Source organism: Pongo abelii, chromosome 2, assembly GCF_028885655.2.
Source record: "Pongo abelii isolate AG06213 chromosome 2, NHGRI_mPonAbe1-v2.0_pri, whole genome shotgun sequence".
NCBI lineage: Eukaryota > Metazoa > Chordata > Mammalia > Primates > Hominidae > Pongo > Pongo abelii.
This window is the reverse complement of record NC_085928.1, coordinates 18,530,920-18,555,500: the sequence shown is the minus strand read 5'-3', so window position 1 is coordinate 18,555,500 and position 24,581 is coordinate 18,530,920. Positions and strand designations below refer to the sequence as shown.

The window sequence follows — 24,581 nt, the reverse complement described above, 5'->3', positions numbered from 1 at the left end:
TTATGTGTGAATTTGATCCTGTCATTATGATGTTAGCTGGTTATTTTGCTCATCAGTTGATGCAGTTTCTTCCTACCATCAATGGTCTTTACAATTTGGCATGATTTTGCAGTGGCTGGTACTGGTTGTTCCTTTCCATGTTTAGTGCTTCCTTCAGGAGCTCTTTCAGGGCAGGCTTGGTGGTGACAAAATCTCTCAGCATTTGCTTGTCTGTAAAGGATTTTATTTGTCCTTCACTTATGAAGCTTAGTTTGGTTGGATATGAAATTCTGGGCTGAAAATTCTTTTCTTTAAGAATGTTGAATATTGGTCCCCACTCTCTTCTGGCTTATAGAGTTTCTGCTGAGAGATCCGCTGTTAGTCTGATGGGCTTCCCTTTGTGGGTAACCCGACCTTTCTCTCTGGCTGCCCTTAACAGTTTTTCCTTCATTTCAACTTTGGTGAATCTGACAATTATGTGTCTTGGAGTTGCTCTTCTCGAGGAGTATCTTTGTAGTGTTCTCTGTATTTCCTGAATTTGAATGTTGGCCTGCCTTGCTAGGTTGGGGAAGTTCTCCTGGGTAATATCCTGCAGAGTGTTTTCCAACTTGGTTCCTTTCTCTCCGTCACTTTCAGGTACACCAATCAGACGTAGATTTGGTCTTTTCACATAGTCCCATATTTCTTGGAGGCTTTGTTCATTTCTTTTTACTCTTTTTTCTCTAAACTTCTCTTCTGGCTTCATTTCATTCATTTGATCTTCCATCACTGATACTCTTTCTTCCAGTTGATCTAATCGGCTACTGAGGCTTGTGCATTCGTCATGTAGTTCTCATGCCATGGTTTTCAGCTCCAACAGGTCATTTAAGGACTTCTCTACACTGGTTATTCTAGTTAGCCATTCATCTAATCTTTTTTCAAGGTTTTTAGCTTCTTTGAGATGGGTTCAAACTTCCTCCTTTAGCTTGGAGAAGTCTGATCATCTGAAGCCTTTTTCTCTCAACTCATCAAAGTCATTCTCCGTCCAGCTTTGTTCTGTTGCTGGTGAGGAGCTGCATACCTTTGGAGGGGGAGAGGTGCTCTGATTTTTAGAATTTTCAGCTTTTCTGCTCTGTTTTTTTCCCATCTTTGTGGTTTTATCTACCTTTGGTCTTTGATGATGGTGACATACAGATGGAGTTTTGGTGTGGATGTCCTTTCTGTTTGTTAGTTTTCCTTCTAACAGTCGGGACCCTCAGCTGCAGGTCTGTTGCAGTTTGCTGGAGGTCCACTCTAGACCCTGTTTGCCTGGGTATCAGCAGCGAAGGCTGCAGAACAGCGATTATTGCTGAACAGCAAATGTTGCTGCCTGATGGTTCCTCTGGAAGTTTTGTCTCAGAGGGCTACCCAGCTGTGTGAGGTGTCAGTCAGTCCCTACTGGAGGGTGCCTCCCAGTTAGGCTACTCGGGGGTCAGGGACCCACTTGAGGAGGCAGTCTGTCCATTCTCAGGTCTCAAACTCCGCGCTGGGAGAACCACTACTCTCTTCAAGGCTGTCAGACAGGGACATTTAAGTGTGCAGAGGTTTCTGCTGCCTTTTGTTTGGCTATGCCCTACCCCCAGAGGTGGAGTCTACCGAGGCAGGCAGGCCTCCTTGAGCTGCGGTGGGCTCCACCCAGTTCGAGCTTCCTGGCTGCTTTGTTTACCTACTCAAGCCTCAGCAATGGCGGGCGCCCCTCCCCAAACCTTGCTGCTGCCTTGCAGTTCCATCTTAGACTGCTGTGCTAGCAATCAGCAAGGGTCCGTGGGTGTGGGACCCTCCGAGCCAGGCACAGCATATAATCTCCTGGTGTGACATTTGCTAAAACCATTGGAAAAGTGCAGTATTAGGGTGGGAGTGACCCGATTTTCCAGGTGCCATCCGTCACCACTTCCCTTGGCTAGGAAAGGGAATTCCCTGACCCCTTGCCCTTCTCGGGTGAGGCGATGCCTTGCCCTGCTTCGGCTCTTGCTCGGTGGGCTGCACCCATTATCCTGCCCCCACTGTCCGACAAACCCCAGTGAGATGAACCCAGTACCTCAGCTGGAAATGCAGAAATCACCTGTCTTCTGCGTCGCTCACGCTGGGAGCTGTAGACTGGAGCTGTTCCTATTCAGCCACCTTGCCTCATAATCCTTGCCTGTGACTCTTGACACACTGTCCCCCAACTTCCTTGGCTGCCTTTCCCCATTCTCTCTGCCCATCTAAACATCTTTCTTTCTCAAAGGACCAGGCCAAATGCCACTTCCCCAAGAAGCTCTCCTGACTCTTCTAAATCTCCATCTGCTCTTTCCCTTCTCTGAGGTCCTACGTCTGTGCCACTCATTTGGCATCAGTCCAATCCCTCCCCACCCCCCCCAAATTTATTGAGTGCCTACTATGTGCCTGGAAGGGTTCAAATATTGGGGAAGCAAAATGGCTTGACTAGGAGAGGTAAGGACAACGTGGACCGATCCTAAGAAAAACAAACAGTAGCAGAAAAAGAGCAGGGCAGCTAGCTGAATTTAAGTCTGCAGTGCGGTGAAAATGCCAACAAAATATTGTGAGATATGAGTGGCAATATGACATACCGTGGCCAGAAATTATCTTTTTGGATTCTTTCCACATGAACCCAGATCCTTATTGAAATATTACGTCCAATTTCAAACTAAACATGGAGAGGATCTGGCAGAAAGTAACAAACAATAACAAAAAGGATGCTAAACCAGGCAGCTCAGAGAACAGAGGAATGGGGAGCCAAGATGTTTTAGACGGGCCAAGTGGTTTTGAGGCCTTTGATAATGATCCTCTGTGGCTTTGAGGTGTGTCTGTTTCTTTGTTTTGAGCTAGTCATGGCCGTAAATGCCTTCTACATCTGTAGGCGACCAAACTGGAGAAAATAATCTACATGTAAGCAGGATAAATTTTGATTGTGTTTAAGGAAGCATTTTTTTGGTGTTGAAGCTGGAAAAGGTGACTTTCAAAGAAGGTTGCAAATTTTTATTGCCTGATGCTTTAAGAAGAGAAGAGACAAATCCTGTTTGTGGAAAACAGAGATTTCTCTGCCTGAGAGTAAGGGACTATGGTGGAATCCCAGGCAGTCCACGATTCTAGGACCTGAGGCATTAAATGTCACTGCCACTGGCTGCCACTCCCCCGCCCTGCCACACTGTCCACCAGAACCACTAACGAAGTTACAAAAGTCACCCTTTTCAGTTTTCTATTTCATTTTCCCTGTCCCCTGAGAAACAGGAACCAAGGACTAGGCAGTAGGAGAAGCCAGACATGATCTATGCTTTCAAAGTGGGTCACCATGGCGTGAATGAATTAGAGCTGAAGAGTCATGGAGACAGCCTGTTCCTCCTCCCTCTCTCCTCCCCAGCTCTGTCCCCCACTTCTTCCTTTTTTTGTATTATTCTGAAAAGTGAATCAAACAGTTGCCATTTGTTTTATATTACGTTGGTCCACAACGTCAAAGGTCATGGTTTCCAGATTTCGGAAGAGGAATCTGATTCTGTTCCTAAAATTAAAGAGAAATTGCAAGGCTTGGATGGAAAGGGGAAGTTCCCCTTCACTAACTCTTTCTAGAAGGGTCAACATTTAAAACTTAACGTGTGGCCGGGTGTGGTGGCTCATGCCTGTAATCCCAGCACTTTGGGAGGCCAAGGAAGGTGGATCACTTGAGGTCAGGAGTTTGAGACCAGCCTGGCCAACATGGCAAAACCCCATCTCTACTAAAAATTTAAAAATTAGCTGGGCATGGTGATGGGTGCCTGTAATCCCAGCTACTCCGGAGGTTGAAGCATGAGAATCACTTGAACCTGGGAAGTGGAGTTTGCAGTGAGCTGAGATTGAACAATTGCACTCCAGCCTGGGCAACAGAGTGAGACTCTGACTCAAAAAAACAAAACAAAACAAAACAAAAAAAGTTAACCTTATGTGTATATTTACCTATTATTTGAATACGAGAAGGAATTTGACCACCTGAGGGCCTGATTTATACAAGTACCACATGATGAAGAACAGGATTTTATGGAGTGAAGATCCTTGACAGCACTCTCAGATTGAAACTCTCCTGAGCCTTGAACTGATTTCTCCAGTGGCCACTGGGGTTGAGTGACTCCTCCAATGGCCCCAGACACAACTAGGAAATGTGCCTAAACTGGCTGCCATTTGAAACCTTTTGGTGTCCTTTGTTTAGATGCCCCACCCTAAACTTCAGGAGTTCTCTCCAGAGAGTAATTTTAGGAATGAATGCCAGAGACCAAGGGATGAGGGACTGTTGCCTCATCAGAGGGAGAAGGAGCTTGCTGGAAAAACAAGAGGAACAAAATGTCCCCTGACTAGATTTTTCTTTACCTTTTGTCTCAAGGACTCTTCTAGAAATAGAAATGAGAGTAGATTCATGTACGTTTGCCCAGGTTGACCGCAGTGGAGGGATTGTGGGGCAGAGACTACATGAAAGAAAGATAACTTCAGTAAGGCCTCCCAAACTTTTGGTTTAGGGATCAGTCACTTTTTACTTCCTAGAAGCTGTATTTTCACCTACCGAGAGTCTAGCAGGCAGTGAAGTCCCCTTAGGATGGGACCGTGGGCAAGAGCATTGATGTTTCATTGCAAACCCTGGAAGCGGAACTTGGGACTCAGCTGGCCAGCTGAGCTTCTCTTCCTGTGGGAAATCCCAGCAAAACCAGGAGAAAGGGAGCAACAGAGGTCATCTTCTAGGAAATGTACCAAAGAAGATTTGAAAATTACTGATGGATCTCCAGAGCAAAGGCTGGAAAGCCCTGACCTACAGGAGCAGGCTACTGCATTGTTGGGAGGAGCAGGATTCACATCCACATGGACTTCCCTCGGGTCTCTTTCTGCTCTGCAGAGAAGGGTGGAAGCTGCTCCTAGGGTTTTTGTTTTGTTTTGTTTTTAAGATGGAGTCTGGGTCTGTCACCCAGGCTACAGTGTAGTGGCACGATCTTGGCTCACTGCAACCTCTGCCTCCCAGGTTCAAGCGATTCTCCTGCCTCAGCCTCCCGAGTAGCTAGGATTACAGGCACGCACCACCACGCCCGGCTAATTTTGTATTCTTAGTAGAGAGGAGGTTTCACCATGTTGGCCAGGCTGGTCTTGAACTCCTGAACTCGTGATCCGCCTGCCTCAGCCTCCCAAAGTCCTGGGATTACAGGTGTGAGCCATCACACCCGGCCACTCCTAGGTTTTAAAACACCAGTTTGTATCCACTTATCTCTTTTGCTCCTCTCCATATAGTCTCCCATCTCTACATCTTGCTATATTTGATTACTGCCTGCTTGTTAGAATTACAGTGCGTATCTTAGATTTTTCTTTAAATACCACTTTTACACTGTCATCAACAAGAGGCTTAAGGCTCTTTGGGGGCAGGGTATAGAATATTTATTTATTTATTTATTTATTTATTTAGAGACAGGGTCTCACTCTGTCACCCAGGCTACTGTGCAGTTGTGTGACCCTAGCTTATTGTAACCTTGAACTCTCAGGCTCAAGCAATCCTCCTGCCCCAGCCTCCTCAGTAGCTAGGACTACAGGTGTGCACCACCACACCTGGATAATTTTATTTATTTATTTATTTTGTAGAGACAGGGTCTCACTTTATTGCACAGGCTGGTCTTGAACTCCTGGGCTCAAGTGATCCTCCCACCTCTGCCCCCCAACGTACTGGGTTTATAGGCATGAGCCACTGCTCCCAGCAAATATTTAAAAAATCAGACTCAGGAGGTTCATATCTTTAATAGATGTTTAGTCTATCATGTCATTTCAATTTTTTTCTAAGTGACAGTAGAAGGAATGGAAGAAGTCCTGGCTGGGAGTTCAGAGGGGCTCCAGGCCTACTTCTCTCCATGTGTGAAACTGAGTTATATAAACTCTGAGTAACTGTCTTCACTGGCCTCAGCTTCCTCCCTAGAAAGTTATTGTCAGCTGGGCACGGTGCCTAATGCCTATAATCCCAGCACTTTGGGGAGGCTGAGGCAGGTGGATCACTTGAGGTCAGGAGTTCAAGACCAGCCTGGCCAACATGGTGAAACCGCCTCTCTACTAAAAATAGAAAAGTTAGTCGGACGTGGTGGCAAGCGCCTATAATCCCAGCTACTTGGGAGGCTGAGCCAGGATAATTGCTTGAACCTGGGAAGTGGAGGTTGCAGCGAGCTGGGATCACACCACTGCCCTCAGGCCTGAGTGACAGAGCCAGACTCCATCTCAAAAAAAAAAAAAAGAAACTTATTGTCAACTGAAAATTGACAAGGTTTATAAATCTGGAAAAGAGAGCTTTATTTTTCATATAGGGTTGCAGACGGCAGGGTGGCCATTCTCAGTCTGGGAAGTGTAGCCTTCCAGCCAGAAGCCAAAAAGAGGCACCTTGAGGGAAAGGCAAAGGGAACAGGAATGTATGCTGAGCAGAGCGGCCAAATACACATATTTATTTATTTATTTATTTATTTATTTATTTATTTATTGAGACAAGGTCTCACTCTGTCACCCAGGCTGGAGTGCAATGGCACAATCTCAGCTCACTTCAACCTCCACCTCCCGAGTTCAAGCGATTCTCGTGCCTCAGCCTCCCAAGTAGCTAGGATTATAAAAATACATGTATTTAATAAACTATAGGAGGAGTCATGAATATTTGTGAAAGGAGAAACATGTGCATGTGCAATTGAGCTTCATGCCCCTTCAAGAGTCCCTTTTACAAAAAATGACAGCATGAGCATGATCTGAGGGTGGAGTTCTCGGCCCTCTGATGTCAAAAGGTGAAGCAGAGGACACAAAAACCCTCACTGCAGGTCCTCTGTAGGCTGGCCAGAACCAATCTGTGATTGGTGGTCTCTTATCAGGGCAGAATGATGGTCAGTTGTGTCAAAACTGCAAAAGGAAGGGACAGCAGTTATGTGGTTGGTTGAAATCAGCGGTGGAGTCTGAGCCTGTTTTCCTTGATGAGCTCATCTTCTGGATGCCGTCTCTGAACACCCTGACTGAGCTGATACCATTAACTCTCTCATAGTTGCCAACCATGTACCTTAAACATTCTCTGTTTCCATACTCCTCACGGCCTCGTGCCATTATACTGTACAGTGTCTTCTCTCCTCGTGTGATTTTTGCCCTACCTCTGTAGGTGCAAGAAGCGCCAAGCATGTGCTTGGCTGGCACATTTTATTTATTTATTTATTTATTTTTATTATTTTTCAGTCAGAGTTTTGCTCTTGTTGCCCAAGCTGGAGTGCAATGGTGCAATCTTGGCTCACTGCAACCTCCGCCTCCCAAGTTCAAGCAATTCTCCTGCCTCAGCCTCCAAAGTGGCTGGGATTACAGTCACCTGCCACCATGCCCAGCTAATTTTTGTATTTTTAGTAAAGACGGGATTTCACCCTGTTGGCCAGGCTGGTCTTGAACTCTGACCTCAAGTGATCCACCCGCCTCGGCCTCCCAAAGTGCTGGGATTACAGGCATGAACCACCGCGCCAGACTGGCTGGCACATTTTAGATACTGTATTAGTCAAGGTTCTTCTGAGAAACAGAACCAATAGGATGGACACACACACACACGCAGAGAAAGAGAGTTTACTTTAAGGAATTGGCTTATACAATTGTGGAGGCTGGCAGGTTCGACAGGGTAGGCCAGCAGGCTAAAGACCCAGGAAAGAGTTGCAGCTCGAGTCTAAAGGCAGTCTGGCAGAATTCCCTCTTCCTTGGGGGAGGCGAATCTTTTTTCTATTAAGGCCTTCAACTGATTGGAATGAGGCTTATCCACATTAGGGAGAGTAATCTGCTTTACTCAAAGGCTACTGATTTAGATGTGAATCTCATCTTAAAAAATACCTGCACAGAAACATCTAGAACAATGTTTGACCAAATACCTGGGCACTGTGACCTAGCCAGGCTGACAAAATTAGCCATCACAGATGCTCACTAAATCTTCCTGAATTGAATTGACAACACAGGATATGTGAGCAGCTACTTTTGGTTTCTTATTTCTCCTGTACTAGCTTTCTTCTGTTTTCTTCATTTTCCTTCATTTAAATTCATTTTAACAAATGTATCTGGAGGTCCTATCCTGTAGTATGTTTTTTTTAAAACTTTCCTGCTATTTTGTGTCTGCTAGTAAGTCCAAGTGGCCCTGTCTATCAACCATTTCCTGTTAACTCCCTTTTCTTTCCCTTTTTTTTTTAAGCTCTGATTATTTAACTAGGCAGTCATGCATGTATAATCACATTTTCAGCCCCACAAAGTGGCAAAGAGTTAATTCCTGTTTTTTGATTCTGTGCTTCCATTTGCTGTCTGTTGAAGCAGTCTTAGCCACTGTGTGGTAGGAGAGGAGCTGACCACCAGGGCCTTAAACTTTTTTGTATCAAACTGGAAGGGAGTTTATTCTAAAAGCATGACCTTATCTGAACATTTAGAATCAATTATGGTCATAATACTATTGCAAATGAGACAGACACGCTTATAATGTAAAAGTAAGTAGTTTTATTTAAAGGATATAAAATTGCATACACAAAATTATTCCATTTTTGTTCAAAAAACATGTACATAAAATAAAGACTGTAAATATATACAACCTGAATCATGAACTGTGGACTGTGGATGGTTTCTATTTTGTCTATGTTTTCTAAAATTTCTTTATACACATAATATACAAAAATGCTTATTGCAAACATTAGGTTTCCCTTTATCTGTCTTCCTACTCCCTGACAACTCTCCCATCCGCATCGTCAGAGATAACTGTAATCATTATTAACAATTTGATATTTATCCTTCTAGCCATTTTACACAAATATACCTGCATCTGCACATGCACAAACACAGAGCTTTTTTCACGAACATAAATAAGGTCATATATATTCATCTTTTTAAATCTTTTTAATTTTTTTTTTGTTTGTTTGTTTGTTTTGAGATGGAGTCTTGCTCTGTTGCCCACGCTGGAGTGCAGTGGCGTGATCTTGGCTCACTGCAGCCTCCACCTCCAGGGTTCAAGCAATTCTCCTGCCTCAGCCTCCCGAATAGCTGGGACTACAGGCCTGCCCCACCATGCCCAGCTAATTTTTGTATTTTTAGTAGAGGCAGGGTTTTGCCATGTTGGCCAGGCTGGTCTTGAACTTCTGACCTCAAGTGATTCACCCACCTTGGTCTCCCAAAGTGCTGGGATTACAGGCGTGAGCCACCACACCCATCCTAAAATTTTGTTTTTTTCAGTTAAGTGTCTCTAAGCTTTTCCCATGTGAGCATGTCTATGTCTATCTCACGGTTTTAAGCAGCTCCATAGTTTTTCCACAAATAGTTATGTCACAATTTAGGGGAAGGAAATGAATACTCCCCTGTAGATGGATATTGAAGATATTTCCAACTTTCTCCCATTGGGAACATTTTGTGCAGAACATCCAGAAACATTTATATTTGTGAATGTGCGTGGGTATTTCTTTTAGAACATTTTGACTACAATTACACATTACTTTTATCATAAAAAGTTACCATACTTATCTTCAAACTCATCAAGTTGTATACACGAAATATGTACAGCTTTTTGTATGTCAGTCATATCTCAATAACGTGATTTAAGAAAACATATAAACACTTTTTTTGGTAATTTAAAAAATATATTAGCAGCCGAAAAATGAGATCACTTGGGTGCTCTAGAAGAGCAGGGGCTGTCAGGGCCTAGCATATACTTAGACAGCAGGTGTCTGAAGAATGTATAAAGATCATTCTTGTAAGTGACCAGTTTGTTAAGAACAGTGTCATTGTTCCGACCTTACAGATGAAGTGTCTGAAATATCTTAAGATCAGGTCCAAGGCCTACAAGTTTATTTCTCAGCAAGAGCCTCAGCATAGCAATTGATTCTGTATTGGTGAGTAATGAAGATGCCTATGATGTGTCTTCCTCAATAAAACTAAGAGCAAGGAACCAAGTATGCAATATATTTGTCTTTCCAGGACCTATACTAATGCCTAGCACCTAGTAAGATGCCAAGTAACTATTTGTTCTTCTTGGCAGAGCAACATTCACTGTTTCCTTTGCAAACAAACCCTAATTTTTGTAAAAGAACCTACCTCTACCTCTCAGGGAAGATGTGTCTATCCTTGATCTAAGGGAAACATCATAATCCAACCTGCCTGCCAGGAATTGGTTTAGACTTCTGAAGGATCTTTGAGAATAGTTTCTTCATCTTGAAAGAAGAAACACTCTCTTTTTCCACTGGACACTGTCTATAACTGTAACTGCAATGTGTTATTATGCATACACATTATCTTGACTGCCTAGTTAAATAATCAGAGCTAAACAAAAATTTTCGAAGGAATTAACAGTAAATGGTTAATAGGCAAGGCCTCTTGGGCTTGCTAGCAGACACAAAATAGCAAAATGGTTTAAACAAAAACACACTGAAGGATAGGACCTCTATATACATTTGATAAAATGAATTAAAATGGGGAAAAATATGATCTTGTGCCAGTTAAAAACGTCAGTCTGGGGATAAAAATAACTGAAGATAGTAGGTCAGAAAGATAAGAAGAACAGGGCCTTTGATGATAGTATAGAGTTGCTAAATTAACCCTGGGACTTCTTACCTTTAGACATTTTGTTACATAAGATAATAAGTGTCATTATTATTTAAGCCCAGTGAGTATGCGGTGTTTTGGGGGTGGGGAAGAGTGATGGTTATTTGCCATTATTTGGAGCTGGAAACCTGCTAACTGATAAATTATCCTTTTAGTTTACATGACAATGTCCTTGATGCCCAAAAACATTTTCTAATTTTGACAGAAGAGAAAGGATGTCAGTAGGTGTTAACTAATATGAAAAGAAGGTAGAATGGCTCATGTGTGTGATGGAGATGAGAACTGGGAATACAGAGAAATATCTGACCTGGTAGTAATTTGTTCTTGCATGACTACTACATTGATAAGCACTGTGCTAAAATTTTTCAATTAATTATTTCATGCAATCTTCAAACCAACTTTATGAAATATGTACTATTATTTTTCCTACTTTATAACAGAAAGTGAAGCTTAGCAAGATGAAGTGACTTGTCTAAATTCACTTACTCAAGCTAGTGTTTTTTGTTTGTTTGTTTCGTTTTGAGATGGAGTCTCACTCTGTCTCCCAGGTTGGAGTGCAGGGGCACAATCTCGGCTCACTGCAACCTCTGCTTGCTGGGTTCAAGCAATTCTCCTGCCTCGGCCTCCCGAGTAGCTGGGATTACAGGCACCCACCACCATGCCCGGCTAATTTTTTATTTTTAGTAGAGACAGAGTTTCACCATGTTGGTCAGGCTGGTCTCAAACTCCTGACCTCGTGATCCACCCGCCTTGGCCTCCCAAAGTGCTGGGATTACAGGCATGAGCCACCGCGCCTGGCCCCCAAGTGTTGTTACAAGGGTTTGAAACCAGATAGCATGGATGTGTCGGGAGTCTATGCTAATGGTCACAAAGTTCATAGGCACCATAAAGTTCAAAGCAAACTAATTGCTAACAACCCCAGTTTTTCTGTTTTGTTTTTGTTTGTTTGTTTGTTTGTGTTTTGAGACAGGGTCTTGCTCTGTCGTCCAGGCTGGAGTGCTGTGGCACAATCTCAGCTCACTGCAACCTCTGCCTCCTGGGCTCAAGCAGTCCTCCCACCTCGGCCTCCTGAGTAGCTCAGACCACAGGCACATGCCTGGATAAGTTTTGTATTTTTTGTAGAGAACAGGTTTCACCATGTTGCCCAGGCTGGTCTCGAACTCCTCGTCTCAAGCAATCTGTCCCCCTCGGCCTCCCAAAGTACTGGGATTACAGGCATGAGCCACTGTGCCCAGCCCCAGTTATTCTTTACATTTAAGCCAAAAACGAAAACAAAAAATCACCCTTTCCCATGGATTCTCACAGAAAGATCACTATATAATATGAACAATATCCTCAGCAGACATCTTAAGCTGAAACTGTGTTGAGTTTTATCGGGATGCTTATTATTCAAAATGTCTCTTACTACAGAACTTGCTTTGACTGCATCCTCAGAGGCTGAAAATCTTTGATAGTTGAAAGAATGAAGGATGTGCCATCCCCAAATATGCCATATAATATATTGATTACTTTGAGTTGAAAACATTAATGAAATTATAGTTTCAGAAAGGGTAAAACTGAGGGCTGAACTGATTAGGCCTGACACTTAATTTGCCTCACTTGCTTTTGGTCACTTGCTTCTAGTCGATTTTAAAAGCTGCATAGCTAAAAGTCACGTAGCTAGACAATACATAACTAAATTCCACTTGCCTCCTTGTAGATAACTTCTCTGATAGGACACCATGGAAATGATTGCTTAAGTTATTTTTCAGGAACTTATAGAGTCAGTTCTTGTCCAGTTCAAGCCACCAGCCCTTCATCTAGGCCTGCATGAGTGTCCAGTAGGTGACCTTTTGACATCAGAAGGCCCAAAACTCCACCCTCAGATCATGCTAACGGTCACGATTTTGTGAACATGTGTTCTATGAACAGCCATGAAGCTTGACTATGCTTGCTCAGATTACTGATTGCCTCACTTTTCCTTACCTCATCTTTCCCTGAACCTTGGACCACCTTCCTCCCCTATCCCATAAGCACTCCTAAAATTCCATCTTTGGAAAGGCAGATTTGAGTCCTGTCTCCAGTCTCCTGTCTTGGCTGCCTTGTGAATACACCCTTTCTCTACGGCAAAACTTGTGCGCCTCAGTGACTGGCATACTGTGTGAAAGACAAATGAGCCTGGTTCCCTGACAGGAGCTGAGCTGTCTCTTCCTGTATGCAGCCAGGAATAAAGATTCCTCTAGGAGAGGTATGTTCTCCACGCCAGAGGGAGAAAATAGCCCTCATCACCAGAGATTTGGAACTGGAGGTGGCATTTGGACTGGAGTAAACATTCTTGCAAAGTAACCATTATCTTCCACCTGTTTTACACCCCACCCCCCATATATCTCCTAGGGGCCCCTAGAAATTTTTACCACCCTAGCCGGATTTTCTTTGTCCTGTCATTTCTTCTTAAATTTATCACTCTTTTTCTAAAAAGTATAAAAGCATCTTGCTTTGGACACTTTCTTCGGGATTCAGTCTCTTAACATCCCCATGTACGTGTAAAATTAATAAAATTTGTATACTTTTCTCTTGTTAATCTGCCTAGTGTCAATTTGGCTTCTAGATGCAGCTGATTAGCTCACTAAGAGCTAAAGGGTGTGGGGGGTTGGAGGTGATCTCTGCCTCCCTTACTGGTGAACTTGATTTTTGTAAACACTCAAAAGTCACTTAGGCTAGAGTTGGAGATGGAAATGGGTATTCACTGGGAAGGCCACAAGAGAATGTTTTAAAGTGATGGAAATATTTCATATCTTGATTATGGTGTAAGGACATTTCATTATATATAAATTATATATCAATTTTTTAAAAAGCTCTCAGACCAAGGCTAGTCATTAAAGCAAGAAAATAGGCATAGCAAATTTAAAACTTTGGAGAAATATATAGAATACTTGCATATGGTGATTCTGATTTGCTTTAAAAGTGACATGATTAATGTATTTAGACAAAAATACTCTTCGTTTTTCTTTGCTTTTATTTACGATCAGGATAAAAGAATTCTACGCTGCTGCCAAATAAATGACTAGTTGAAATTAACTAACTGAATCCTTAACAACCATTCTAAGAGGCAGATATTATTATCCCACTTTATGCGTGAGGGCCCAGAACCCTGGCAAGGGCGGCACACTCAGTACGCTCTTCCAAACATCTGGGCATACCCGGTCCACTATAGTCCTACAAAGTCGGACGTGAGCACGGGCGAAGGCGTCAGCCGGGGCCACACGGGAGTCACTGACCACAGCCAGGCGAGAGCCGGCTTTCCGGTGCCGCCACATTCCGGGCACCAGGCTCCGGGCTCTTCAGAGCATTTGGGGCGGGCGACGGAGGTCCCGTCCACTCTCGCTTGGGTGCAGAAGGGCGCGGCGGTGCGGGGAAGCCGCCTTGGAGGCTCCAAGATTAGCTCAAATTCAGCGCGGCCAAGCGCAGGTGCGGGGGCGCTCGCCGCCGCCCTGCTTATCTGGGGACAGTCCCGGAACCCGGGGACCCGGCTCCGCCCCAGCCCGCGCCCTCGCCCACAGGCAGCAGCGAGGCCTCTTCCCCGGCCCCGCCCCAGCCCGCGCCCTCGCCCACAGGCAGCAGCGAGGCCTCTTCCCCGGCCCCGGGAGCCCGTGTCGCGCCCTTCGCTCGCGCGTTCCAGTCCAGGCTACGAGCAGGTACCGCGATCCCGGCCCTCGGCCCCGCGCTCCCCTCCCTGGCCCCTGGTGCGCTCCGAGTGTGGCAGGACCGTGAGGATTCCCGGTCTTGCAAATCGTGGGAGCGTGTCAACCGCCCCGTTTCTTTCCAAAGCCTGGCATGGCCCGGAAGCAGCTGATCAGATCTTAGTTCTGAATGTATAGTTCGGGTACGAGAATGTGACCCGTGAAAGTTCAGAGGAGTTAAGTAATTATAGCGTTCTGAAAGCGAACGTTAAAGGGAATTTACAACCGAAAAAAGATGCCGGTCTTCTTCCCCCATCCTAGCTTGCAACTCACAGAAACACACATTAGGGTGGAGCCAGAAGGAATTACGGAAAGGACAATGAGGACAGTGAGAGGGAGGGTATGGGGGGTTAAAGTTAGTCCTCCCAGGCCAAGAAGCAGAGCTAGTGTCTGAAAATCGCAGCGCAGGACGGAACTTCCGGGAGCCTATACCCCGCCACTTCCCCCTCCAATTTACAGATGGGCAAACCGCGGTCCCGGGTGTCTGTCCTCCCACAATTCTATCTCGGCAGAGTCAGGTCTAGTAGCCCAGAACCTCAGTGCCTAGGCTTCACTGTAAATAATAAACTATGTAAATAACATTTATAAATATCCTTTGTGAGCTCAGAAACTCAGCATTACCAGTAACTGGGTAGTGGAACGCATCCATCTTCGTCGTTTACTCCTTCTCCAGGGGCTCTCCAGCCTGCATTCCACGGCCAACAGCAGTGCAGCTGCAGAAGCACTTCTGCAAGCCTCCTGACTTGAACTAGACCTTGAGTAAATAGGGTTTAGATAAGTGGAGGGGAGGGAAAAGTTTCACCTGAGGGGAGAATGAGCTAGTCTGCCAGATCCTTATAAAAGTATTGGCCTGGATGGGATGGAGGGCTTTGACCTGAAAGCCACAGGGAGTAGGGAACCCTGAGGAATTGGCTGAAAGAGGGAGGTTCTTAGGAAATGCACCAACAGAGAAGCCAGCGCTTTACTAGGGATTTCATTCATGGTGGGTGTATTATTAATCGAGATTCTAATTCTCTAGAAGCTGATCATTTCTAAGAGAAACAATATTTAAACATTACTGTCAAAGGAAAGGTTGTGGGGAGAAAATGTTCTAGTTCTAAAACAAAACACCCATTTTCCCTGGTTGTATATGAATAATACAAATATGTCAAAAATCAAGCTTGCTATGTGCCAAGCACTCTAAGAACTTTTTTTTTTTTTTTTTTTTTTTTTTGAGACAGAGTCTCGGTCTGTCGCCAAGGCTGGAGTGCAGTGGTGCAATCTCGGCTCACTGCAACCTTCGCCTCCTGGGTTCAAGCGATTCTCCTGCCTCAGCCTCCTGAGTAGCTGGGACTACAGGCACGCACCACCATACCCGGCTAATTTTTGTATTTTTAGTAGACATGGGGTTTCGCCCTGTTGGCCAGGCTGGTCTCGATCTCCCGACCTCAGATGATCCACCCACCTCGGCCTCCCAAAGTGCTGGGATTACAAGCGTGAGCCACCGCATCCAGCCAACTTTATGAAATTTAATTTCTTTATTCCTAACAACAAATCCAGGAGGTTGTTACTTTTTAAAATCAGTGCCATTTTATAAATGTGGAGGCTGAGGCACCAAGAGGTTGCCCAAGGTAAGACGATCTGGGCTGAGGCTGAGTGGTGTGATACCAAGCATCTTGGCTTGGCTGGAATCAGAAGATTTGGGTTCTAGTACTTCCGCTCCTCTGGTTTTGTGAATTTAGCTTATCTGAGCCTTCATTTTCTTACCTGTGAAATGCATACTGTGATCCCTCCCTATTAGAGAGACAATGAATGTGCAGGTGCTTTGTGAACTACGCATTGTGACACTAATAGGAAGTGTAAAGCCTTGCACTTCTAAGGCCAAATCCAAGCTAAGAAGAGAAAATGATGAGCTGTGTTTGTCTTGCAGAATTTAGTGGGCTTACTACTCACCAAGAGGCAAGAGATACAGTTGTAGTTATGATGATAGACTTTGGAGTCAGATGGACCTATGTTGGGATCCCAGTCCTGCCACTTATTAGCTCTGTGACCTGAGACAAGTCACTGAACATTTCTGAAACTGCATTATCTCCATGATCCTCCATTTGCTCATACATAAAATGGGCTTTATATTCCTCATAGAGCAGTGATGAGGATTACATGAGATGCCACTGATACAATGCCTGCAAGTAGTGAATGCTCAATAAAACATAGCTGGAGTTGTTGTTTTTTCTGATTCCTCTTGCTCCTCATCCTATTTCCTTTGTCTTAATTTCTCCACAAAGACACCCTCTCCAGAGCCCAGCAAGTGTGAGGGACTGATGGAGAAGTATGTGGCTGCTATGGTGCTGAGTGCAGCTGGAGATGCCCTGGGGTACTACAATGGGAAGTGGGAGTTCCTCCAGGATGGGGAGAAGATACACCGGCAGTTGGCCCAGCTGGGCGGCTTGGATGCCCTAGACGTGGGAAGGTGGAGAGTTAGTGACGACACAGTGATGCACTTGGCCACAGCAGAAGCTCTTGTGGAAGCTGGGAAAGCCCCTAAGTTGACTCGACTGTATTACCTCCTTGCTAAGCATTACCAAGACTGCATGGAAGACATGGATGGGCGGGCACCAGGTGAGCACAGCCAGTGGGAGGTGCAAGGAGGGCAAAGAATAAAACAGCCTTGAGGAAATCATTAAGAATGTTGATGGAGATTTAAATAACAGAGACAATAGTGTTTGTAAATGTGATAAAAATAGAAATAACGGCTGTGGTGGTGGCTCATACCTGTAATTCCAGCTCTTTGGGAGGCCAAAGTAAGAGAATCATTTGAGCCCAGGAGTTCAAGACAAGCCTGAGCAATATACTGAGACCCTGTCTCTAGAATGGGGTAGCCAATCCCTGTTCTAGAGACAGGTACTGGTCCGAGGCCTGTTAGGAACTGGGGCACACAGCAGGAAGTGAGCGATGGGCGAAGGAGCATCATCACCTGAGCTCTGCCTCCATCAGATCAGTGGTGCATTAGATTCTCATACGAGCCTGAACCCTTGGGAACTGCACATGCGAGGGATCTAGATTGTGGGCTTCTTATGAGAATCTAATGTCTGATGATCTGTGGTGGAACAGTTTCCTCCCAAAACCTCCCCCAAACAACCCCGTCCATGGAAATATTACCTTCTGTAAAACCGGTCACTGGTGCCAAAAAGGTTGGGGACTACAACTCCAGAAAAAATTTTTAAAACATTAGCCAGGTGTCGTGGCACATACCTGTAGTCCCAGCTGCTTGGGAGGCTGAGGTAGGATGATTGCTTGAGCCCAGGAGGTTGAGGCTGCAGTGAGCTAGGATTGTGCCACTGCATTCCAGCCTGAGTGACAGAGCAGACCCTGACTCTAAAAAATAAAGAAATAAATAGAAAGAACCTAAATCTCTCATAATTAATTAAGCTGACACATTTGCAACCATTTAAAATTATTCAGGGTGACTGTACTCAATAACAATGTATTGTATATTTCAAAATAACCAAGAGAGTAAATTTCAAATGTCTCACCACAAAAAAAAGTGAGGCAATAGATATGCTAATTAGCTTGATCATCCCACATTGTTTACATATATCAAATCATCACATTATACCAAATAAATGTATATAATTATGATTTGTCAATTAAAATATTAATAAAAATTTAAAATTTGCAAATAATATTTACTAATATTGAAAGGTATTATTATACACTAATAGGTTATAAAATAATATGTATGTTATGAACCTACTGTCCTTTAAAAAATAGATCTGTGGGGCCAAGTGCTGTGGCTTACACCTGTAATCCCAACACTGTGAAAGGCCAAGGAGAGAGGATTGCTTGAGTCCAGGAGTTTGAGACCAGCCTGGGTAACATAGCAAAAGCCTGTCTTTTAAAAACATTTTTTTGAGTGGCCAGTTAAAAAAAATTTTTTTTTTTTTTGAAATGGAGTCTCACTCTGTTGCCCAAGCTGGAGTGCAGTGGCATGATCTCGGCTCACTGCAACTTCTGCCTCCCAGGTTCAAGTGATTCTCCTGCCCCAGCCTCCCGAGTAGCTGGGATTACAGGCACGCACCACCACGCCTGGCTAATTTTTGTATTTTTAGTAGAGATGGGGTTTCACCATGTTGGCCAGGCTGGTCTCGAACTCCTGACCTCAGTTGATCCACCTGCCTCAGCCTCCCAAAGTGCTGGGATTAAAGGCATGAGCCACCATGCCCGGCCAAAAAAAAATTTTTTTTTTTTAAATAGATATGTATTTCTGTGTTGAGAAAGGTCTTGAAGAACATGTACAAAGATGTTACTAATCATATTTGGGTGTTGGGAGTATTTATGATTTTTTATTTTTACTTATTTGTATTTCTAAGTTTTCTATGATGAATAAGTAAAAAGAAAAATGTATAGTTTTTATTTTTAAAGAAAAATGCAGCTGGGCACAGTGGCTCATGCCTGTAATCCAAGCACTTTGCGAGGCCAAGGCAGGCAGATCATCTGAGGTCAGGAGTTTGAGACTAGCCTGACCAACATGGTGAAATCCTGTCTCTACTAAAAATTTAAAAATTAGCTGGGCATGATGGTGCACGCCTGTAATCCCAGCTACCCAGGAGGCTGAGGCACGAGAATCGCTTGAACCCCGGAGGCAGAGGTTGCAGTGAGCCAAGATCGCGCCATTGGACTCCAGCCTGGGTGACAGAGTGAGATCCCGTCTCAAGAAAAAAAAAAAATGCAAACGGTTTTGTAGAGACTTCTGGCCACGGGTTTGCTCACAAGTGGTTCTTGCCCACTTCAGGAACTTGTTAGAGCCACTTGGGCCACCAGGTGATTTTCTCTGGCCCATCTGACCTACCTCTCCTATTTGAGGCTGCTAGGGCTGCCATAACAAAATGTCATAGACTGAGTGGCTGAAACAATGGAAATTTATCTCTCACAGCTCTGGAAACTGGAAATCCAAGTCAAGGTATTGACAGGCTTGGTTTCTTCTGAGGCCTCTCTCCTTGGCTTGCAGACGGCCGCCTCCTCACTGTGTCCTCACATGGTCTTTCCTCTGTGTGCATGCATCCCTGGTGTTTCTGTGTGTTCACATTCTTCTTCATGTAAGGACACCAGGCAGATTAGATTAGGGCCTACCCTAAAGGCCACATTTTAGCTTAACCACCTCTTTAAAGGCCCTATCTCCAAATCGAGGTACTTAGAGCTACAGCATTTGATTTGGGGGGACTCAATTCAGCACATAACACCTCCTGATGAAAGCTTCCCATCACCATACCAAGGGGCCCCTGTCACCCCAAGGATTGGCTTTAGATGCCAATCTCTGTTCATTCTTTCTCAGCATCTGATAGCTCATCAGTTTATCAAGTGGAAACTTTTTTTGTCCACCTGTGCCATCCATGAACATTTTTGTGAAAACACTGACTGGTAAAGGAACAGCAGTGCCACACTCCATCGTACGTTGCTGCCATCGCTTGGCTTGCATGCGTATTCACAGGTCCCCAGTAGGACAGGTCGGGGGACAAGCCTGCTTACATCACTGTCACGAGGGGATAGCCGAGGCCCAGAGGTTCAGTGACTCACCAAAGACACATTGTTTCCCTGAATCCACTGCTCCTCATCTGAGCCCAGGGCTTCATTCTAGAATTTTTGGCCTCTTTCTCTCTTTTTGATGTTCAGGAACTCCAGTTGTGTGGTTTTTGTTTTTTGTTTTTTGGTTTTTTGTTTTGAGACGGAGTCTTGCTCTGTCACCCAGGCTGGGGTGCAGTGGCGCAATCTCAACTCACTGCAACCTCTGCCTCCCGGGTTCAAACGATTCCCCTGCCTCAGCCTTCCAAATAGCTGGGACTACAGGCACGTGTCATCACGCCCGGCTAGTTTTTTGTATTTTTAGTAGAGACGGAGTTTCACCGTGTTAGCCAGGATGGTCTCCATCTCCTGACCTCGTGATCTGCCTGCCTCCACCTCCCAAAGTGCTGGGATTACAGGCATGAGCCACTGCGCCTGGCCTAATTGTAAGGTTCTTATTGGACTCCATAAGGGATTGGGCTTTGGAGTCTGATGGATTTTACCCAGCTACTAACTAGCTGATTATGTGATTTTGAGGAAGTTTCTTAAGCTCTGAGCTTAAAAGGCTTATTTACTTAAAAAAAAATAATAATATACTTACTTCTTAAATTTGTTGTGATGTCTCAGTAATGACTCGTAAAGAGTCCAAGGGTCCCTATATGAGTCTGCTGCCTTTATTAGCATTATCTTGCTAAGGGTTATACATAAAGAAAGGCACATTGTTGGGTGGGGTTTGGAGTTTTGGGGCATGCATCATCATATTTTTTGGCTCTCCGTTTCCATCAAAAATACTTGGAGACAGAGTTTAGTTATTTATTCCTGCTGGGGCCTTTGCTTTGGTTATGCTAACCCCCATCCCTTATCCGACTCTTCCCCAGGTAGTGCCTCGGTGCACAACACCATGCAGCTGAAGCCTGGCAAGCCCAATGGCTGGAGGATTCCCTTCAACAGCCATGAGGGTGGCTGTGGGGCTGCCATGCGGGCCATGTGCATTGGTCTCAGGTTCCCACACCATAGCCAGCTGGACACACTGATCCAAGTGAGCATCGAGAGTGGTCGGATGACCCACCACCACCCAACAGGCTACCTGGGGGCCCTTGTGTCTGCTCTTTTTACAGCCTATGCTGTGAATGCCAGACCACCCTTGCAGTGGGGAAAAGGACTGATGGAGCTGCTACCAGAAGCTAAAAAGTACATTGTCCAATCAGGCTACTTTGTAGAGGAAAATCTTCAACACTGGTAAGTCTGTAAGTCACGCCCTGCTCAAACATGGTTGAATCTGTGCGTGTACATCCACCTGCACATATATGTCTTGTATTCAGAGATCACAGCAACCCTCATGGTTTTCATCGCCCAGCCCCCTTTCTACCCATCTGCTAAGGATTTCAAGTTCCCTTCCATTAATGATCCTACAAAGTAGCCAAGTGGATACCTCAATGAATAGGGCAGCTGTGGTGTTTCCCTCTTACACAGGGATCCTGTCATTTTTGTGGCTATCCTATTCTGCCATGAATTTTCATGCCTATTTCCTACTTTCCTGGAATTTGCTTTTTCAGTGTTGTCTTGGTACACAAATAGTATTTTGAAATCCTTGGTTAAAATGCCAGAGATAGGTTTTTCCACTAGCTAACTAATAAGTGGTAAGGCCACATCTTCCCCTTCTTGTGAGTTCACTTCACATTGTCTTTCTTAGAATAAAAAGAGGCTTTCTGATGAAGTCACCCACAGTTGTGATGTCTTGAAGTTCCCCTTTAAAAGGTCATTACTCTCGACCCTCCCAGGGAAAACAAACCTGTATTGCTTACCCTTTAACTTGATATGTATCTCTTTATTTAGCAACAGGATCAATGCCTTATTTATGTAGATCCTTATGAAAAATGTATTGAATGAATGGTACTTATATAGAAATAATTTTGATGTTTAAATAGTTTATGATATTACTGCAAGAAGCCGAAGTTATGTTGGATTTTTCTCTGTTCACACATCCATCTGGTGCTCTTTGTTATGACTTCTCACTTTATTTTTTTCAGTTGACTCTAGATTTTTTCCTTTCTACAGGTCCTACTTCCAAACCAAATGGGAAAATTACCTAAAACTTAGAGGGATTTTGGATGGAGAATCAGCCCCTACCTTCCCTGAGCCTTTTGGTGTGAAGGAGAGGGATCAGTTCTACACCTCCCTGAGCTACTCTGGCTGGGGTGGCAGCAGTGGGCACGATGCCCCCATGATTGCCTACGATGCCGTTCTTGCTGCAGGAGACTCCTGGAAGGAGCTTGCCCACCGAGCCTTTTTCCATGGTGGAGACAGTGACTCTACAGCTGCCATTGCTGGCTGCTGGTGGGGAGTTATGTACGGTTTTAAAGGAGTGAGTCCCTCCAACTATGAGAAACTAGAATACAGAAACCGGCTGGAAGAGACAGCTAGGGCTTTATATTCTCTCGGGTCAAAAGAAGACACTGTAATTTCCCTTTAGGGAGATGTGATGTTCACTTCTGATGGATTCTTCTTTTGTGTATTTCCTTTTCTGCTATTTCTTTTCAGTTTTTCCAAAGTCAAGAGTCTTAACCTTGTACTCAGGAAATTTTGAGATAACAAGTCCCTTGGGCACCTTAAGCTCAGTTTTTTCAGGCTCATCCTGTTCTTCCAGAATCTATCCCTTTTCTTACACTGAAGAGTCTTTTAGCTCAATTGATAGGGTCAGCGTCTCTCAAGCAAAAAATCTCATGACCTCATATTTGAGTCTTCATTTTCATCATCTACTTGTTCTAAAAGTTTTTTCTGTTTGTCTCAAGTTGGGTTCCCACAAAGTGGACTTTGAGACAAAGATCTGAATGCAAGCAGTTTATATGGGAGATGATTCCAGGAAATACCGATATGAAAATGGAGAAATGAAACCAGGAAGGGAAGGGAGCTAGTATGGGGTATGCTAATGAGCAGGTTTCCACTGTGGGCAGTTGACACTCTGCCATCTGAGTCCTCTGCCTAAAGCATTCTTCAGAACTGTCCCATTTGAAGGGCAAGCAAACCTGGGGTATTTATCCACTGACTTCCGTCTGACACTGGTTGAGGACCACTGCCAGGGATGCTGACTCCCTGGTAATTCTTGGCTTGCCCTTTGTACAAACCAAACCTGAGTGTCTTCAGGTAAAGACTCAGAGATACTTGCAGGGGCAAGCTGTAAAGGGCATGGGAACAGTGAGGGATATATGTGGGGTCCTAATAATATCTGCTAGGCTGGTCTACCTCCTAAATATACTCTGAATTTATCACCTCTATTACCTTCTTGCACTGAGGATTTTTCAGCTGGATTTCTGCAATCCAAGCTACTCAAGTCTGGGAGATGCTGCTCTGAGCTGCTCTCAGTACTCTCCTCATCATGGCAGTTAACACATTACCAATTTTGTTATTGTCTATTTGCTTGTTTGCATTATTTCTAGACAGAACCTAGCACAGTGCTTGGGCAGCCAATCGGCATTAATCAGTATCTATTGAGTGTTATGAACTAGCCTCCTAGCTCGTGCTTCCCTCATTACCCTCCAGAGTTATGTTTACAAATAACAAATTGACCATGCTAAACTAATCATAGTCTAATCATGTTCCAATAAATACATCACCCTTTCTTCATTTCTTGATGCTCTTCCCAATCCTTGTCTACCTGATAATAAATTCTTACTTGTCCTTCAGGACCCAACTCAAATAGATAGAGCTTCCTGAGTGAAACCTGCTTTGATTGTTCAGGCACTTGGCCACCTTCTCCTCACTCCTCCCACAGCCTTCTGTCCTGGCTTTGTCATCACATCAATCCTGTTGTGTGGTGCTGTGTGTCTTCTGAGTCAATCCTAGACGCATGCTGCCCAGCACATGTCCACCTGGGAAATGAGATGCCATCATCACATTCATTTGGTCACCGTCAGTCCAGCCAGTGGGCTTGCTCTCATTTGGCCTGTTCTCAGGGGTGGGAAGGAAGAGCGTCCCTTCCTTCTCCTTTTGAGAAAACCACAGAACTATGACTCTCATGACTTTTCCTTTGTGAAATCCGTGGTTTTCTGCTGGGAGCGGTGGGGAAATGAGGTTTGATGATAGCAGTCCTGCCACCTTCTAGTTCATCCCATAGGAATGTTTTTCCAAGTCCTTCCAGTCTTTTTAGAATGTGGTGGAGGAGGGTAGGGGATGCAGGGAGGATCTTAGCATTTGTTGTTTTCTAGTGCAGGGCTTTAGCCACAATTATAAACAACAGGAAAAAGCTCTTTAGAGATCCTATTAGATTTGCTTTGCCAATTGTCACTCTTCGTCACAGGCACATTTCAAAAAGAGGTTAGACTTTCAGACTTCTTTTTTCTCAGACCTCAAAACTTCCACCCCAAACTTCGCTCTCAGCTGGTGACTTTGCTTCCTTATGTGTGTGTATGTGTGTCAGAGAAAGAGAGAGAAGGGAGGATGAGAATGAATGGGGGGAAGAGATAAACTTTATGCATAACGTTAGGGAAAATCAATAAAGATGGTCTGACACATTGTATGAATTTGCCATTCTTATCAAGTTAATCTATGCATATTGAACAACAGAAGAGGTCATATGTGACATTTCAAATGATACTTTTTGGACCTGCTGTGTGATGCTGCTTCATTTGCTTTCTTTGTTAGCCAAGATTGCTACATGTTGTCTAGAAGTCTTGGCAATAGTTGTTTTTTGTCTATTTGTTTGTTTGTTTTAGATCTACAAAATTAGCATTGACCTCATTAACCCTTCTTCAAGATTCTCGAACCACCACA

The 24,581-nt window shown here is 44.3% G+C and overlaps 1 protein-coding gene across 1 annotated transcript; it reads left to right on the top strand.

Moving 5' to 3' along the window:
• Nucleotides 1-13,770: 13,770 nt before the first annotated feature.
• Nucleotides 13,771-24,327, top strand: ADPRH (ADP-ribosylarginine hydrolase). The gene is made up of 4 exons (XM_002813248.5): nt 13,771-14,228; nt 16,538-16,871; nt 20,690-21,050; nt 21,870-24,327. Exons 2-4 carry the CDS (start codon nt 16,574-16,576, stop codon nt 22,282-22,284), a joined length of 1,074 nt encoding a protein of 357 aa, XP_002813294.3. The 5' UTR covers nt 13,771-14,228; nt 16,538-16,573; the 3' UTR covers nt 22,285-24,327.
• The last annotated feature ends 254 nt before the right edge of the window (nt 24,328-24,581 follow it).